This window comes from Pantherophis guttatus, chromosome 1 (assembly GCF_059756535.1).
Source record: "Pantherophis guttatus breed Tessera chromosome 1, ASM5975653v1, whole genome shotgun sequence".
NCBI classification, from domain to species: Eukaryota; Metazoa; Chordata; class Lepidosauria; order Squamata; family Colubridae; genus Pantherophis; species Pantherophis guttatus.
Window position 1 is genome coordinate 262,462,428 of NC_142063.1, and position 17,992 is coordinate 262,480,419.

Below are 17,992 nucleotides of genomic sequence, written 5' to 3' on the forward strand. Positions count from 1 at the left end.
TCTTATGGGTTTCCAAAATTTTGGGACTGGAAGACAACCTAGAATTTTGAGTGTGGGTTGGTGAACATCCTTACAGAATTACTATGAAAAAGAGACAGTCATCATCATAATTTGTTCTATTATCTACCCAAGATGGTCTCTGGCTTTTTTGTCCCTTTTCTTAAAAGCTCCATGCAAATATTGGACCATAGTTACCTGCCTCTTATTTTCAAAGAAAGCATTTGAGGCATTTGTTGCAGAACAACAACCAAATTATAAAATGGTAGCTACCAACCAAGGCTGAGTCTTTTTTTTTTTTCTTCATCACTTTTGTCACCCGAGCTCCAGATGTGGTAGTTCTGTTTTGGAAATTTAATCAATGTGTTTTGAGTAACTGGGAATAAAAAGGCATAGCAAAGTAATTTAGAACAAAGATTTCAGCCCAGTGATTGTTCCTTCTTTTGGTGAAGTCTGTATAAAATCTAATTGTATGTGACTGTTAGGTACATGATTAAAACTAATGGAAACATGATTTTACTATTCGTTTCTATTAGGTTGTTTTTACTCAAAATTTACAGTGGAATTAAATTATTACAGGAATTTATGAGAACGTAATTTCACTCAAGTTATCTTTTAATAATTCAAGTTGTTTCCATCACATTCAGATTTAAGGTATTCTGTGTGATATGTAAATTACTATTTTTTCCGAAGGAAAGACTGAACAGTTATATCTGTATTCTTTTGGTTTGAAATTGATTTTCCTTTGTGAAATTGATTGTGTAATTTTTTCATGACTTAAGTAATTCTCTTGTAGATTATAATCTTCTGAAACATGTCTGACCAGAACAGAAGAATGGGTTAGGCACATTATGCTGGGTTTTTTTGGGGGGGGGTGTGTAGTCTTTCTAGTTCTATATTATTCCTTCAAGAATAAGGAAGAGAAGGATGTCTTTTCTATATTTATTCAGATTCTGATACATTTATTGGCTTACAGGAAAATGAGTTTTGACTTTTGTTTAAGATTGAGTGTACACCAATTAATGGTGACTTGGGAGCTGCACATTAAAAATAAAAGTGAACAAAATATTTCCTTATTATGAACTATTATTAAGAGTTCACAAACTTTTAAGCACTTCTATGTACACCAGGTTTAAGATTAACATTCTCTTTGAATTCATATCCTTTTCTGAATCATGATATTTTTAGCATTTTCATGAACTTTGCACTGAATATATTAAAATAAGCATGCTAACAATAATTGAATAAATGTTTACTGAGTTGCAAATTATGCATTCATGTGCTGTGGATTAAACATTAATATATTCTCTTGATATAGAAAGAAGAGTTTAAATGTTTAAAGAAATATTTTAGGATAATTATATGTGCATTATAAGAAACTAAGACCCATTATATTCAGTCAGGTTTACCTCTGGGTTTGAAACTAATTTGATAAATTGTGCATATTTTAGTGGATTGGTTGATGAAGTACTGGTAATTATTTTGAATAGCCTGCATGTTTATGGTTTAGAAATTCTGAGGATAGTCAATATTATCTGAATAGAAGTCAGTCACATAATTGAACTTTTTATTCTTTCCTAAAGTTGTCCCCCTGAGTCCTCATCAAACTTGCTATGGAAATTTCCTGAATTTCTAAAAGTGGCTTTCTAAAAGAGTTACAGGACAGGAAGAAGAATCAATTCCTGAGTTCTGCTGGATAAAGAAATTCAGCCATTGGACATAGAATTTTGAATTTTACTATTAGCTATGCTTAGCCTGAACTCAATAAAATAAATCTGGCTTAAATTTATCCCAGTAACCGATAGAGTGGGTTACTCTACGTCTATTTTTTCATGCATATATATAAATAAAACAATTCAAAACAATAATAAGCATTTTTATTTTTTAAAAAATTAACCAGTGTTCAATGTTTTTAAAGTAATAGAAACCCAGAGTCCCTTTCATTTTGGATTTCAGACATGCTGCAGAGTAAAATATTAGTGTGGAAGAACAAGTTAAATTTTGATTTTTAGTAGCAGCCAAAGTTCATTGTGGAGGATAAACTTAGAACATTAACAATAGCATTAAGTTTCCTCTTCATACAATTGCCCTTTAAAGAGCTGAGCCAGAGTGAAGCCAATAATGCCATATTAAGTAACCTACTTAGAGGTCAACTATCATTGACCTAACACCTTTGTCCAGGCAGAAGAGTGGCTCATATCAGTTCCAGACACATTTGATGGGAATAACCATAAAACTACTACTCCAGTGGTAGGTTTCAAAAAAATTTTATTACCGGTTTTGTGGGTGTGGCTTGGTGGGCAGGGCATGGTTTGATGGGCGTGGCAGGGGAAGGATACTGTAAAATCCCCATTTCCTCCCAATTAGCTGGGATTTGGGAGGCAGAGAATAGATGGAGGTGCGGCCAGTCAGAATTTTTACTACCGGTTCTCCAAAATCCTCAAAATTTCCTCTACCAGTTTTCCAGAACTGGTCAGAACCTGCTAAAACCCAACTCTGTACTACTCATATTTAAGGCCTTTCAAAAATATATGTGACATATAATCTGTGAAGGATTATAATAGTTTGTTTTATAATATTATGCATGCTTAGGAATAATATTATGAATGATGCAAATATCTCTAAGGCTTCGGGGGCTTAGTAGACTCACTTGAACTTTACTGCTGAAATTTGTAAGAGAAAGTTGCTCCCTCTATGTGAAATAAAGTTATTTTTGGTTGCTTTATTTGCTGTGGTGCAAAGAAAATCCACATTTTGTATTATAAGAATGTTCTTTAAAATATCAGAGTGATCAGATAATGATATCTGATATTTTAGCCCATAAATTATGTAAGCATCTTCCACTAATTAATAGGTGATAATATAGATATTATATGGCACGATAGCAGTACATTTCTGGTTTTTTTCTTACTATCAAAATTCTAAATCATTATTTCCTAAATTATGGTCCTAGAGTCTCTGGGGGGTCCACAAAATCAAAATTGTTTGCCAGTCTATGCTGAAAAAGATATTATAATATGAAAATCCCATCAAACAAGTAGTAGTGGCAGCAAATGCATCTATTTTAATTTTTAATGTGGTAAATATTGATAAATATAACCTATTGAAAGAAAAGCTGTTAGAAAACGTTTTGACTACTTAATCATAGTTTGGACTGTAGCAAAGATCTAGACATTGCATTTGAGAAACATATTATCATCCAAAGAAATAGTTCTACTATGTTGCAAGCTTCTTTAAACGTTTTCTCAAAAGTTTTCTCAAGATGGCTACCTGTGTGTGGGAACAGCACCCTCTCTGCTGTTATTAAGCTTTAAACTTTAGCCATTTGTTGAAAAAACAAACAAAGAAACGATAATGAGACCATAATTTCAATAGCTGGAAAGTCTTTGTCAATGTGAGTTGCTGTTAGTGATAGAGAACCAATTCGATCTAGTGGTTGAGGCACAAGGCAAGAAAGTGGGAGGTTGTGAGTTCAAGTTCTTCCTTAGCCATGAAATTCAGCTGGGTGACCTTGGGCCAGTCACTCTTATCAGCACAACTCACCTCATAGAGTGGTTGTTGTGTGGAAAATAGTAGGAGAAGGAAGGTGTGTTGGATATGTTTGCTGCCTTGAGTTGTTTATAAAAACAATAAAGGTGGGATATAAATAGATAGATAGATAGATAGATAGATAGATAGATAGATAGATAGATAGATAGATGATAGATAGATAGAGATGGATAGATAGATAGATACACAAGTATCTTAGTGTACTGTATAGAATATTTTGGAGTCTAATGGACATCTAGTCCTCTGACTATTAACTATATACAACTCTACTTTTGTTCTCTGGGGTCAATAGTATACTAGGTTTCCACATGTATTCATCATAAGCAGTGATGTGAAGTTTGCTAATGCGTTGCTTGTCTAGCAAGTAAAATACAGCATTCTTAGTACGGAGCATCTTCTTCTAACTACAAGGAAAATTTCATTTCTATTACCTGAGTGGAAGAATATTTTCCTTTTACATTTGTGTAAGGCTCCTTGCAAGTTTTAACAGAACTAACTCACAAATGATATAAGGGCAGGGGATACAGCGAAGCAAGTTCATTTATAAAATTAAAACATAACATATTCTCCTTTATGTTTAATTAAAGTTACAAAGGTCAGTTGAGTATAAATCTCTTCATTTCAAGAGAAATCAATAGGTTTGTGCCCTTAATCCAAAATATAGGACTAGATCCATATTTTTAAATTAATGATATTTGTGCTATGGACAGAAGGACAGACATGAGTATAGAAGGATAAAAGCAACCATTTCCTGCACCAGCCAAGGAAGCTAGATATCCGTAAGGTGGTTTTTCCAAAAGGCAACTGGATTTTCTTGGTTTTTTTCCTTTGAAAACATTTTGCTTTTCATCCAAGACTTCTTCTGAATTGAACTGAACTGAAGAAGCTTCTTATATGAGAAGCGGAACATTATCAAAGGAAATGTTTCAAAGAAAAAAGAAAAAGTCCAGTTGCATATTTGGAAAAAACACCTTTGGGACAACCGTGACCTGGAGGACTGAGAGTCTCCATAGACAAGGAAGCTTCTCCATTTCCTTATTTTAGAATAAATCACACATATTCATTTATTTGCTATTTTGGGATTTTCTTTTTTGGTCTTTTTATCCTGGCCGAGGTAAGGTGTACTGGAATGGGACTAACATTCATATCACTTCCTTGAAGACATTTGACTTGAAAAGTTGCAATGGTCTTTTAAGGTGATATGATGTTCTGCAGCTTCTTCCTAGGTGTTTCCTCTATATTCTGTTGACAAGACATAGCCATGATTCCACAACACTTAATAATTTTGTCGCTTATCACTTCCAGACTTCAGAGGAGAACACAAGACTAGTATAATGGTATACAGATAGTCCTTGACTTACAACCACAATTGGGACCAGAATGTCCATTGCTAAGTGAGACACTTGTTAATAGCATTTAGCAATAGCAATAGTATTTAGGCTTATATACCGCCTCATAGCACTTTACAGCACTCTGTGGACAATTCATAATGTAGAAGCATTATTTGCATAGTAAGCGAGTCAGGCTTGATTTTACAATCTTTTCACCATGGTTCTTAAGTGAATCACTGTGGTTATTAAGTGAACCCTTGGTCTTTAAGCAAATTCAGTTCCCCCCATTGATTTTGCTTGTAGTAGGCTGGCTGAAAAGGTCAGAAATGGCCATTAGCTGACCCCAGGATGCTGTAACCATCATAAATTGATGCCTGTTGCCAAGGGTCCAAATTTCGATCATGTGACTGCAGGAATGCTGCACTGGTTATAAGTGCCAGAACTGGTTATAAGTCAGTATTTTCAACACCATCATAATTTAAAACAGTCACTAAATGGTTGTAAATCAAGAGCTGTCTGTATTGTCATTAACGGTGTTATCCTTTAAACTTAATCCTCATGGGTTATTTCTGAAATTGCGTGAGTATAATATTTTGATTCCACATAGGATTTTTTTCCTTTGCTTTTATGTTTTTAAATTTAGTCTATTAAAATGCCTGCCTTGCCTCCAGATTTCAAGTCAGTTTTGCATGTTCTTTCACGCTATATTTATTTATTCCATCTCTGTGTTTGGTAAAATGGATATTTTTGTATTATAAGTTTGATCAAGTGAATGAAAAGAGCGGACTGCTGTTCTGCAGATTGCCTGCAGTGTGAATTTACAAATTATTCTTGTTTTGTTTTTTGGAAAGGCACTCAGACGTGAACTGAAGGAAAAAGAGCAAGTGATTTTAAGTGCTGTAGACCAAGCACGAATGTTCCTTGCCGATCAACCAATTGAAGGGCCGGAAGAGCCAAGAAAAAACTTACACTCAAAGTCAGGTCAGTTTTTTTTGGATTGCTAAATTTGAAAATAGAGTCTCTTTCAAGTTAAAATAATTGTTTTATTGAACATGTGAGCATAATGGCTTTGATATTCTTTCTTCTTCAAAGAATGTTTAATGAATATTATATGCATTGATATAATAATGAACACGGACATATTATTGAGAATTTGTGTGCAAGCACCGTTCAAATAAAATTTAAGCTGCAGGAAAGCAGAACTCAGTAGTTTGAGAGCACAAATTGAAATTATGCTTATCCAAGGGACTGGACAATTTAAAATGTGACTCTAATTCTCAATTTTGTTAGAAGCTGCCAAATTTGATACATTGAGACATGCTATCTAGCATTTCTTTCTAGCAGTCTAGACATCTCAGTAAAGATAAGTTTAATTAAAGGATATAAAACCTTATCACTCTTAATGGTTAATATGAACTGGTGTAACATTGTTGGAGAAATGTGAAAAATAAAGAATTTAAGGATGCAAACAAGTATTTGGAATTATCAATTACTTGAACTATGAATTTCTTCTATGCGTTGTTAACATATTGGTTAACTTTGGGACCCCTAGCAAATTTAGGGAAAACAGCACATTTGGATAATGAGAGCATATTATAAGTACCTCATTAAATGGCTGCCATGATGGGCCAGCCTAAACACAAACTGATCAGCATATACATTACCGCATGGAATTGTACAGTGTAGTAAGGTCATTCCATCTTTCTTTAAAAAATGTTCTCAGTTAGATATTTCATATCATTAAAACATAGATTCTATGCATAGCTGTATCTATTTTTTTGATATAGTACCAATTCATGTTTTAGGTTAGTCTAAGAGTAGTTTCCAGGGTGAGTTGAAATCTGTGTCAGATTTGTTTTTAAGGTGGGGAGTTAATCTGGACATTGCAGACATGTTTCCACAACTTGGTTAGTTATTTTTTCATAGAAGGGATCAGACAATCTTACCAGAAGAAGACATATATCTTTATTGTTGATATTATACACACAAGTAATTCAGTACCTTTTGAGAAATATATGCACTAGTGAAGTGCAATAGAAATATAGTAGGTTGAAATGGAATTCAACTTTTAAGATTAGTGTAATAGTAGTATGAATCATTTTTTAGAATTGTTGAGCTTTACAGCATTGTCACCAAACATACACACATGCATGCACACACAAACAACATACCTGATCCTACCTGCTTATAATATTCCCAGCATATTTTTTACAATAACATGCCCATTTTAGCAATCGAAACCAAACTAGTGTATCAACAATACTACATCTTTCCCAATTTTCTTTGAATATAAAATTCAGAGTCAAATTTAATGTTTTGTTCTTACAGTGAAAGAAGGCCATAAGTTTCAAAGAATTTAAATTTCATTGTATTGATAATTGCCACGTATACTTATGGGTAAGCCCATCCACGAATAAGTTGAACCCAATTTTTCAGTTATATTTTGTAACCTAAAACTATTGGCTTTTTATGAGGAAGCATGGCAAATTGTGCAGTTGGAATGAATTGTTATCCCTCCATTAAAATTTGCCTTCTGGTAAAAATAAATATTTAATAATTATATTCGAAGGGTTTCTTTTCCTGTATTTCCTACAAATATTCAGTGTATCACTTACTGTTGCACAATCTCTTAATGGTTGTTTGTTCAAGCCAGATATATTTATGCAAACCATCTGAAAGTCCTACCATTGTCTAGGTCAACTGCTTACATATTAATGCTTTCCCAGCTCCTAATTTCGACTTCTATTATTCAACCATTTGTAAAATGAATCCCATATTTGAAACTATTCTGTATCTTCCTTCTCTTTTATCTTTAATGTCAATCTATCCATTTCTGCGCAATCTAATATTTTTTAATTACATTTTATTTATTTTATTGGATGCAATTCTGCTTAACCAAATCACATTTATTTCATACACATAACCCCTCTCCCCCCCAAAAATCTGGACATATCTGTTGTGTTCAAGAAAAGATAAAATAGTTACTTTTAAATAAAGTCTCATTATTAAGATGGAATGTTAACCTTAGCCTTAATCGTAACCTTGTCTCTGGTTGTTTAGGATTTTTATACTAATACCAGTGTCCTCAACCTTGCTCAATGGGCACTACAGATTGTTTAGCATAATTATAATAAGTACATACCCCCATCAGTAATGAAGCTATTACGTTTTGTAATAATTGTAATTTCTGAACACATTCCAAGGTCATATTTACATGGGTTACAATACAGTCATTTAAGGGCAGCCTCATGTGAAGCAGTGAAGCAGTTAGAAGTGTACTAGTGAATGAATCACAGTAGGCAAGCTGTTGCTATCCAGAAAATGCATGTAGCTGACATACCTGACAAGCCTAATGGTAAATATTTCTAGCTGTGAGGATCCCTTTGACCTCTAGCAACAATGATGACCACTAGCACTCCCAAATTGCAGAACTGTTTTTTCAGGAGTATAACACAACCCCCAGTATAGTTGTTGAGTATCTAGTTTAGGGAACAATTTACCCAGTGAATTGTCAAATACAAATTGCATTAACTAAACCTCATGAAAAACAATATTTTCTTCAACTACTATTTTAAGTCAAATGTTATTTCTCCCATAGTTTTCAACATGATCATATCTTGAAGTAAATCTTTTAATGTCTATATAAGGCAGCTTTATATAAATTTAAAATTGTATCTTGAGAAATCACATAGTTAATGGAAACACTGATAGAATGTTCTGCAACTTACTCTACAGAACCAAAGTCTAGGATATTATGATCAGTAGCCTCAAAACCAATTGAGAGATTAAATAAAAATAATAAAATAAACAGGAGTAGTATCGATTCTTTTTCTACTCTGGTGAGATCATCTATGAAGACATATAATTTCTTTAGTACCATAATTAGGACACAATACAGATTGAAAAGGATTTAGCTAATAAATACCATACAATAATGCTTGTAATTAAATCAATATCTTCCTTCATATCACCTTACCCCCAAAACAGTATTTTATTATTTTCTTCTTGTCTTATACAATAATAACATATTACCTATTAAACACAGAAAAGGGATTCATATCCATTCATATCCTTGCATTGCTCCTCTGAAATAAATGAACAAGTTGGTTTTATTTGGTTTTATAATTTTTATGGAGTTTTAGTTTTTCTTTCTTCTTTTTGTAGGTCCTTTACACTGTGAATATTTAGTGATTAAAGCAAATAAACCTTTTCTCCAGGTTAATTCTTTTGTTGGATATTCTTATTCCTAGCTATTTGGAACAGTTAAGTAAATCAATAAGCCTACATTAATAAGCTTTGATGAGAAGTTACACACATAATCTAACTTTAATCTAAATTATGACTATGGTTAGGAAAATATATTTACTAAATTCAAATTTGTCAAAGCCCTTGTGTTAAGAGAAAATAATGATCAATAACATTTATTCAGTATTTGAGCCTGTCAGGTTTGTGAGTGATAATATGGTAAATTGCTTCATTTAAAAGTCTAACTGCATTTTGAGTAGCTAATTAACATCTTGCGTCTTCCAACTTAATCAAACTTACAAAAAAATTACACAAATACCAATTTGTAAACGTTCAGTGTTCAAATGATGTAATTGCTTAAGAATTCAGATAAATTTAAATCTCCATTCCACTACAGTCTTGTATCTTGTATCTCCTCTCCTTTGCAAACTGGAGCTTTATTTACTTTAAATAAATACTAGGGTTTTTTTTTTTTTTTTTTGTTTTTTTACACAAATTTTTAATTAAGGTCAAATGAGATTCAGTGAGAAAATATAAATGAGGTGGACAGGTTGCTAACATTCAGAGGGAGATGGTGAACAGTTTTCCTTTTAGTAACCCTAAGAAAAGAACTTCTAATTGTTGCCAGTGGTGCTAATATTCAGTGTGTGATTTTCATAGAAGCGAGGACAGGAAAGAATTAACACCAACATTTCATCATGATCTCCAGTTTTAATTTTGATCACCCATCCTGTTATTTAGGAGATGAAAACAGAAATCTTTTGGGCAAACCCATGTTCTAACATTACAATAAGGCATCTGCTGTATGCAATATGCCTATTTGGTTGGCTGACCAACTGCGAGAAGCTAGAAAAATTATGTACTCAAAATCCTTGAATGTGGATGGAATAATATAAATATCTGTAACTCAATTTAGATGGAACTTAAGATCCCTTGTTATATATTTGGTGGGAGCAGCAGTAATTTGAATCTTTCCTATCAGTATAACATAAAATGTCACTACTCATGTGGAAATGCAATCATTCTTCATCACCATTTATGAAGACTGAGCAAATGTTAGCAAAGCATAGTCTTCTATCACTGCCCAGAGCTTGTTAAAGTGTTCCAGGAAGAATGGAAGCTTTGCAGGCCAGTATAATATAAGACAAGGGGAAAGACTATAGAAAAATGAGGTGTATTCAGCATTGTGACAACCAGAGTTAGACAAAAGAAAATGGGACACTGTGTAAGAGATAATGTGCACAGCATTGTCTCAATACACATTTTAGCATCACAAACAGGTATTTTGTGCATTACTTAACAAGCAGAGACAGGTGCTGATTTTAGTTCTGTCTCTTTTTGCATAAAAATCTTGTGCTAAGAAGAAAGAGTCTTTGCTCCTGATAGGACCCAAAAGAATTTAATGCTTTCAGGGAAAAAAAATGTCAAAAAAGCCTGGCAGATTTTGTTGCCAGGATGGACACTTGGGTGTAGTTTGCTTTCAATGTTAGGATTTTTGTGTGTTTGACAACTGTTTGGAGGATCACATAGACAACCAAAAGGTTTTTCATTAATAAGACTCCTAAGACCTAATCTGCAAGAATCATAATGAGCACAAGGTCTTTATTTTGAACAGATTTGTATTCTTCAATATAATCAGTTCAGGACTTTCAGTCTTGTATTTGTAGGAGAAGAGCAATCAGAACTAGAAGGCAGAGTTAAATGCATCATCAGTTTAGAGTCCCTGTGTTCTCACAAGAGACCCAAATCCAGCTCCCCCTTGAATTCCGCTGACCCTTATTTAACACCAATACAATGCTGAGCTGAGTAGTTGACTAGATTCTTGTGTATAGGTGAAAATCATAAATCCTCTGTGCTTAAACTCAATGAATGGTCCTAGTTCTTTACTCCTGACAGTATTCCTTCTTTTCTGCCTCAAAGTTATTAACAAACCCATTTTTAAAATTAATTATTATTATTAATATTAGTTAATAAATATGTTGGTGTTCCATTTAACAAATTAAAAAAAGCAAAAATCTTTTTGACTACCCTATATTTGCCCTGGGTATTATTATCTGTAGTAGCAGCAATAGCAGCAGCAACAGCAGCAGGAGTATATTGATAATATTGGAGAATCAGCAAGAGGCTATTGAATTAGAAAATAAACACTTTGTAGAGTTTGTTCTAGCATACAGTATATGCAAGCGTTTGATAGTTTATGATACTCTTCCCCTTCATACTGTCAATTATATTCAGATTTATTTTAGTTTATATTTATATTGGTTGCAAATCCCAAGATTTGTATAGCCCCAGCATATCTGAAACCACCAAATTGCAGAAGATTGACTTAATTCCGTGTGTCCATTGCTGATGATTGAGTCAGAACAAGTAAGGAGACAAAATAAAATGCTCAAAGCTGATTAAAAACATCTAATTTATCAGAAGTTTTTTCCCCCTCCCATGGCCAGTATGTGAAAAATCATATACTTTCAATACAAATAGATGTATTTGTATGTATGGAGATTAGTGAGAAAGTACAGGAGTGGGACTAAATAGCTGAATTTGAAGAGTTTTTATTATATTCATTATTTTTTTCCTAGCCTCATAGGGTAGTACACACAGTATTCTACCGTAGAACTAACCCTACTTTTTAGGAAGAAAAGCAAGTTGGGAACCAGGATAAGTTCTTCCTAATTTTTTCTATAGGAAGCACTGTTTTTGTAGGAAAGCTTGAAAATGGGGTAGCAGTCTAAGACGATTGGTTTTAGAATGTGATTTTACTGACATAGAGTGAGAGTGTGTGTGTGTGTGTGTAAGTGAGTGTATGTGTGTGTACGGCCCAAGTTAAGTATTCATTCATACCTTTTTGCTTTGAAATTAATCTTTTGGGGATCCTGGATTGCATTGAACCCCTCATTACCAAACCTTTGTTCTTCCATAATGATGTGCTTTGAATCCCAGGATTCACAAGGAAAATCTTATGTATAGTTTCCTAAAACTAAGAGATGTAATGTAGGACATGTTTTCAAGATTTGATTTGTGTTGTCTGTGGAGCTCTTTTGAAATATAGCTAATTTAGGTTTACCTTCGCCTTCAGTAGTAGAAGCCCATTATTTGATGTGAGGGCAATCTCCGGCTCTCAGTCCAACTCACTTTTTTTTAAAAAAATGGGAGGGGGGAGTTCCTAGGGAAAAGCATGAGTTTGGAGTGTGCTATGCATTGCTTGGCATGCCTGAGAAAAGGCAGAATATAGTTAATAAATAATAATGGTAGCCTTTAAAAGTCGTGCTTGTCATGTTATTGCTTCAGCCAACAGTAGCAGATCGTATCAGTTGTCCAAGGTTTTATTTGGCAAGGGCTTTAAGCAGTCTACAGGGACATTAAGAACAATTGAGACTGTAAAAGAGAACATAGAAAGACAGAATGAAAGATTTTAGAATCAAGGAGGAAACTATTGAGGAAATCCCCAGGTAACATCAATAATTATGCAGAGGCAAAGATTATTTTCATAAGTAAAGCATTTTAAATTAAGCATTCACCATCTGTTCTGCCCCTTAATTACAAATGCAAAAGGTGCAATAAATCATACTTGAGCCATAAAAGAAATATTGGCTACAAGTGATTTACATGCATGCACCTCATTTATGTTATGTACCATCTGGAGTAGCTGTATAGGGCAGGTTTAAGGGAGACTGGCTGCAGCTGCTGTGAAGAGGCTGCATTTGTTATGACTCACAATGCCTTCAAGTCATCATCAGAAGCTTTAAAACGAAATGTTGTGAGGGAATATGACAAAGGTCCATAAGACTTTATTGTGAGATTATCATAATAGTGCTCCTTAAGCTGTGTTTGATGCTCTGTGAAGTGCTCATAATTGTGTCAGTTACACTGCATTTGCATAGGGGCTTTATATGGTGAGAGAGAGAGAGAGAGAGAGAGAGAGAGAGAGAGAGAGAGAGAGAGAGAGAGAGAGAGAGAGAGAGAGAGAACACACACATTTGTATTCCCTTTGTCTCTAAGGTGGGTCATTTTATGAAGTGGAACTCTATGAAAATAGAGATAATGCACTAATTTCCATTAGATGTGCCACCTCCTAGGTCCCCCCTCACATGCACATCTGTGCAGAAATATTCCCTGATTCCTCCAAGAAGAATAGGAAGGACTTCAAAGAAAGGTGAAATTGCTCACTTCTGCTGACAGAAGAGGTTCACTGGATTCTACCCAACAAAATTATTCCAAAGGAAGTCAAAACTACTCTCACAAATTTCTTATTTAATAGCACTTTGTCTCTGCAGCCACGGTTTCCCTCTGCAGTTACTGTATGACCTCAGTTTTTTTGTAATTTTTCATTAATACCCTGGAACATCAGAATGGCTGGTAAATTTATGGCCAAGAAATGCCTTCTCATAAGTGAATAGTTTCTTCATTACTCATAATAGCACATACGGTATGCTTGCCTTCAATCCTTTTCTAAATGACATTTTAAATATCAAATATAAAAGCAAATCTACAACTCAACCCTGAAAAAAAAAATCAGGGTGCTTATCCATGCAGCAATACTGAATTCTATTTTGAATCAACTTCCAGCAATCTGAAAATTCCTGCTTTTAATCAATATACTATGAAAATTTACAATGAAGAAAAAATTATAGTGCCTATTGCCATTTTCGCTCAACTCTTTAAAACCCAAGCCCAGCTTCATCTTTCCAATTTACACACAAGACAGCCTTTTAATGCAGTGTTAAGTTATATTAATAATTGTTCCACTTGCAGATATTTAAATATTATAATAATACATGATAATGCAGAAGTATTATGATTATGATACCTAAGAGACATATAAAGAAGCGTCTTGCTCAGAATCAGTGCCAGATTTTGTGGGTCCATGGATATCTAATCTTCTTAATAAATCATCTTAAGGTGCTGGCATCCCCAATAAAAAATTAATTAGCAAAGAACGGGGATCCTCATGAATGGGAACCATGCCAACCTATGGTAGGGTTGAGTATTGAAGAATGTTTCTATGCTATGCTGTGTTGAATAGGAGTCACTTCAATTATCAGTTCCCTCCTGGCTTCAATCTTAATTTTCTCAAATGCAGCATGCATTGTATTGTCTGATCTCAACCAATGCCTCTGGGAAGAGTAGGACATAACAGCAATACCATTTTTCTTTTTTGTTTCTCTTTAATAAGTAGAATTTGGAAATAGTATGCAGTAGTCTTCCAAAAATCTCTCTGTCTACCTATCACATAAAGAAAAGGCTCTGGAATTTTCATGGCACATAATGGGCACTCTGCGAAAATAGTTATTATGATGGATATACTGTAGTCAATTTAAAAATTATTTACTAGGAGAAAACTAGTAAGATTATTCTCTATCATCTCAGTCTTCCCAAAATGCTTTCTATGTGCACCTTCTATGTAGGTGTACATGCTTCCAAGCATCAGACTGCAGCCATTCTAGAAAATGCTTCTAGGAACCTTCCCTAGGCAGGTCCACCTGTAGCCATGGAAACTAACTGAATAATTTAGGGCTAGTTGCTCTTTTTCAGGCCACTCAACCTCATATGGCTGTTGTTGTAGGTAAAAAAAAAAGAGTAGGGGAGCCAATATACGCTACCTTGAGCTGCTAGAGGAAAGCCAGCATATATATCTAATATAGGCACAAACGTTCTACCCACCTCAGATTATTGTAGGTACTTTGCTTTGCAACATTCTAGCTTCTCATTGTTTAGAACATTAAAAATAAAACATTAAAAACATTAAAACATTAAAAATCCACTGAGTAAGGATCTGGTGGGAACCAAAATAGATGTAGGCAGTCACTAAGAATGTAACATTGGGTACTCTGGGAGTAAGATATAAAATCCTGACTATCATGCACTTCTGAAACTAAAATAAATATATACTCAAAAATGGGTTTTAAAAAGTTGAACAATTCAACAGATTACTTCTAATAGCCTATATTACAGGTCCTCAATCTCTGGCCATGTCCCACTACCGGGCCATGAGCCATTTGGAACCGGGCAGTGGAAGCGGCGGACGAGTGCGCATATCCCCATTTGCATGAGCAATGGGTGAGCGGGCATGCACAAAAAGCTTCATTTGGGCAAGCAGGGGTACACGTGTGTATTTACCTGCCACTTGCACAGAACCATCCCCACCCCCCCCTTTGTCAGTCCACAAAGCCAGAAAGGTTGGGGGACGCTGGCCAGAAATTTGTCAGGAGAGCACATCTATTGTTATGGGTCAGTACTGGAACAATAAAGTCACAATTTACCCACTTACAATCTTTGGAGAAATAGGCTGGGAATTTTTTTTCTTTCAACAGGGTCCTTCCTCCTCCTTCCTTTAGTTTTAAAAGTGTTGTTGGCATTATTTGCTATAGGCAGGAGAAATCTGAGTTCCCATTTACTCAACCCCTGAAAATCAGTTAAGAACAGTTTTAGAGCTTCATAAACAAGTAATCTGTTCAGCCTGCATGGATGATTAATGACGATGACGATGATGGAGGTAAATTATAATTACAATTATTTTGCAGTATGACAAAATTCCAAAGCAAAAATACATTAATAATAACACCATATTGCATTCTGTTTTCCTGATGATGTGAACCTCATTACAATTTTTCTCTCCAGCAAATGAAAAACCTATTATATCTGTGTGGCTTTTAATTGTTTTCAAAGCAGGTATTTGTAATTTCCAGGTAAAGTTGTTTATGCCTGTTGAGTATATATACTGTGTTTTAAAATTTTAAAAATGGTACTGATTTAAAATGGAAAAACTTGCTTCGTTCAATTATTTTTTTAAAATTTGATTTATATGCCGCCCTTCTCCGGAGACTCAGGGTGGCTTACAATGCGTTAAGCAATAGCCTTCATACTTTTGTATATTTATACAAAGTCAGCTTATTGCCCCCACAAACTGGGTCCTCAATTTACCTACCTTAGAAAGGATGGAAGGCTGAGTCAACCTTGAGCCTGGTGAGATTCGAACTTACAGTAATTGCAGACAGCTGGTGTTAATCACAATGCTATCAGTCTGCTGAGCCACCAGGCCCTGGCATAGGTTAGAAGTGTATAGCCTGAACTTTTTAATGAAAATAATTTTGTAAATAATTTTGTGGGGAAACTCTGGCTTTCCAAATAGTAATAAACTATAGTTCCCAGATTCCTTTACCTTTGGCCCTAATTAATGAGGCTCCTGGGATTTGTAGTTTGAAAGCACTTGGAAATCCACAGGCTGTTGATTACGGTGGTATTGGGGCTAAAATCTCACCCTGGATTTAATGGATTTTCCCAGGGACAACTCCTCAAAGCAGAAAAAAAAACCCCCAGAGAATCTGATCTGACTCTGATTTGAAGCCAAAGTCTAAAACAAATTACTCTTTTCTACTGTTTGCTTGTCTTTTTATGGCCAATATTAAGAGGTCTGCAATGCTGTTTCTAAACTTGATCCCAGATAACATCTGTACACTTGCTATATTCAAGGATGCTTTTTCCCCTATTCATAATATTAATCATCCACAGATCAATCTTTTTAAATTGTTTTTTATCAAAGGCTCTTAAAAGTTAATATCCCAAGTAGTATTTATATCTTATTCAATAGATCTTGTAAGTTAATTACATTCTTGCCCTGGAAGCTATTTTTACATTGATGGTATAAAAATACTATTTTATTAATCGGGTGTCACTTGTCAGCATTACAATAACATTACAATAATGTTGCAATTATTTATCAAATTCTCCAAAGTTAGCCTTTTCCTTTTTTATAACCCAGTTTTATTGGCACATTGTTAGGAATAAAATTCAGCATTTGCCTCCATTTGAACATTGTTTGTTTCAGCTTCTTTCCCTATTAATTTGGCCTTCCTTTGAGGATCACCTCAAAACACATGGGCATGGAAGTCCATAGTTAGTCATCCTTGGCAGCAAGTGTATTTTGAAAGCACAATATTTCTTGTCCACACACTATGAATCCCTGTTCATTCCATTGATCATTTTTCCCATTTTCAGAGTTGACCCCTGAAGAAAAAGCGCAGAAGATTGCTAAAGCTATGCGCAAACAGTCTGCGGAAGTGAAGGAGAAGTGGGAAAGCCTGAATACCTGTGCCAGTGGTTGGCAAAAACAGATAGACCAAGCCCTGGAGAAACTGAAGGACCTGCAGTGTTCCATGGATGACCTGGATGCAGACTTGAGAGAGGCAGAGAATGTGCGAAATGGTTGGAAACCTGTTGGAGACAGGCTGATGGCCTCATTGCAGGATGAAGTTGATAAGACAACTGTAAGATCCCAGTAGTCGTTTAAGTGCATTGCCAGCTGATGTTTAGATTTTGGCTCTGGAAACTATACAGTGGTACTCAGGTAGCCATAATCCAGTGCCCAGATGGATCCAGAATGGAAAACCCTTATCAGTGAAATAGCTGTATTATTCCTGCTTCATACTTTTCCATTGGGAATGTTTAACATTTCATTAAAATTATTTTGACAGCAGTAAAATGACAACAGGAGGCATAAGTTTATAGTAACGTATATAATGAGAGCAATATAGCTAGAGGGAGATAGAGAAAATCCAAGCAACTCGGAAACTCTGTGTCTCCTGAATATTAGGCACCCTAACCATAAGGGTTAATTAATTAAATGCTATTGTCAAGCTGGACTGCAGATATCAGTCCCCTGTCACCTCCACCTGTCCACCTGTAGATGGGGATGCTACAGATTATTTGTGAGGGGATATTTTAATTATGCAGTGAAGTGATATTTTAATTATTTAGCTCTGTTCTAAGAATGCATTGTTTTAATTGGATGACTTAAATTCCTCTTAAAATATATTTTCCACTCTGTTTTTTGAGGAGAAAGGTTGACTGTAAGTGACGTTATAAGACGGAAT

The 17,992-nt window shown here is 34.7% G+C and overlaps 1 protein-coding gene across 2 annotated transcripts in view; it reads left to right on the forward strand.

The window, feature by feature from the left end:
- UTRN (utrophin) overlaps positions 1-17,992 on the forward strand; it is a 370,975-nt gene that overhangs the window by 272,342 nt on the left and 80,641 nt on the right. For both annotated transcript variants that reach the window (XM_060692261.2, XM_087882841.1), the window contains exons 55-56: positions 5,729-5,858; positions 17,118-17,386. In XM_060692261.2, coding sequence (XP_060548244.2) covers positions 5,729-5,858; positions 17,118-17,386 — 399 coding nt within the window. The remainder of the gene's footprint in view (positions 1-5,728; positions 5,859-17,117; positions 17,387-17,992) is intronic.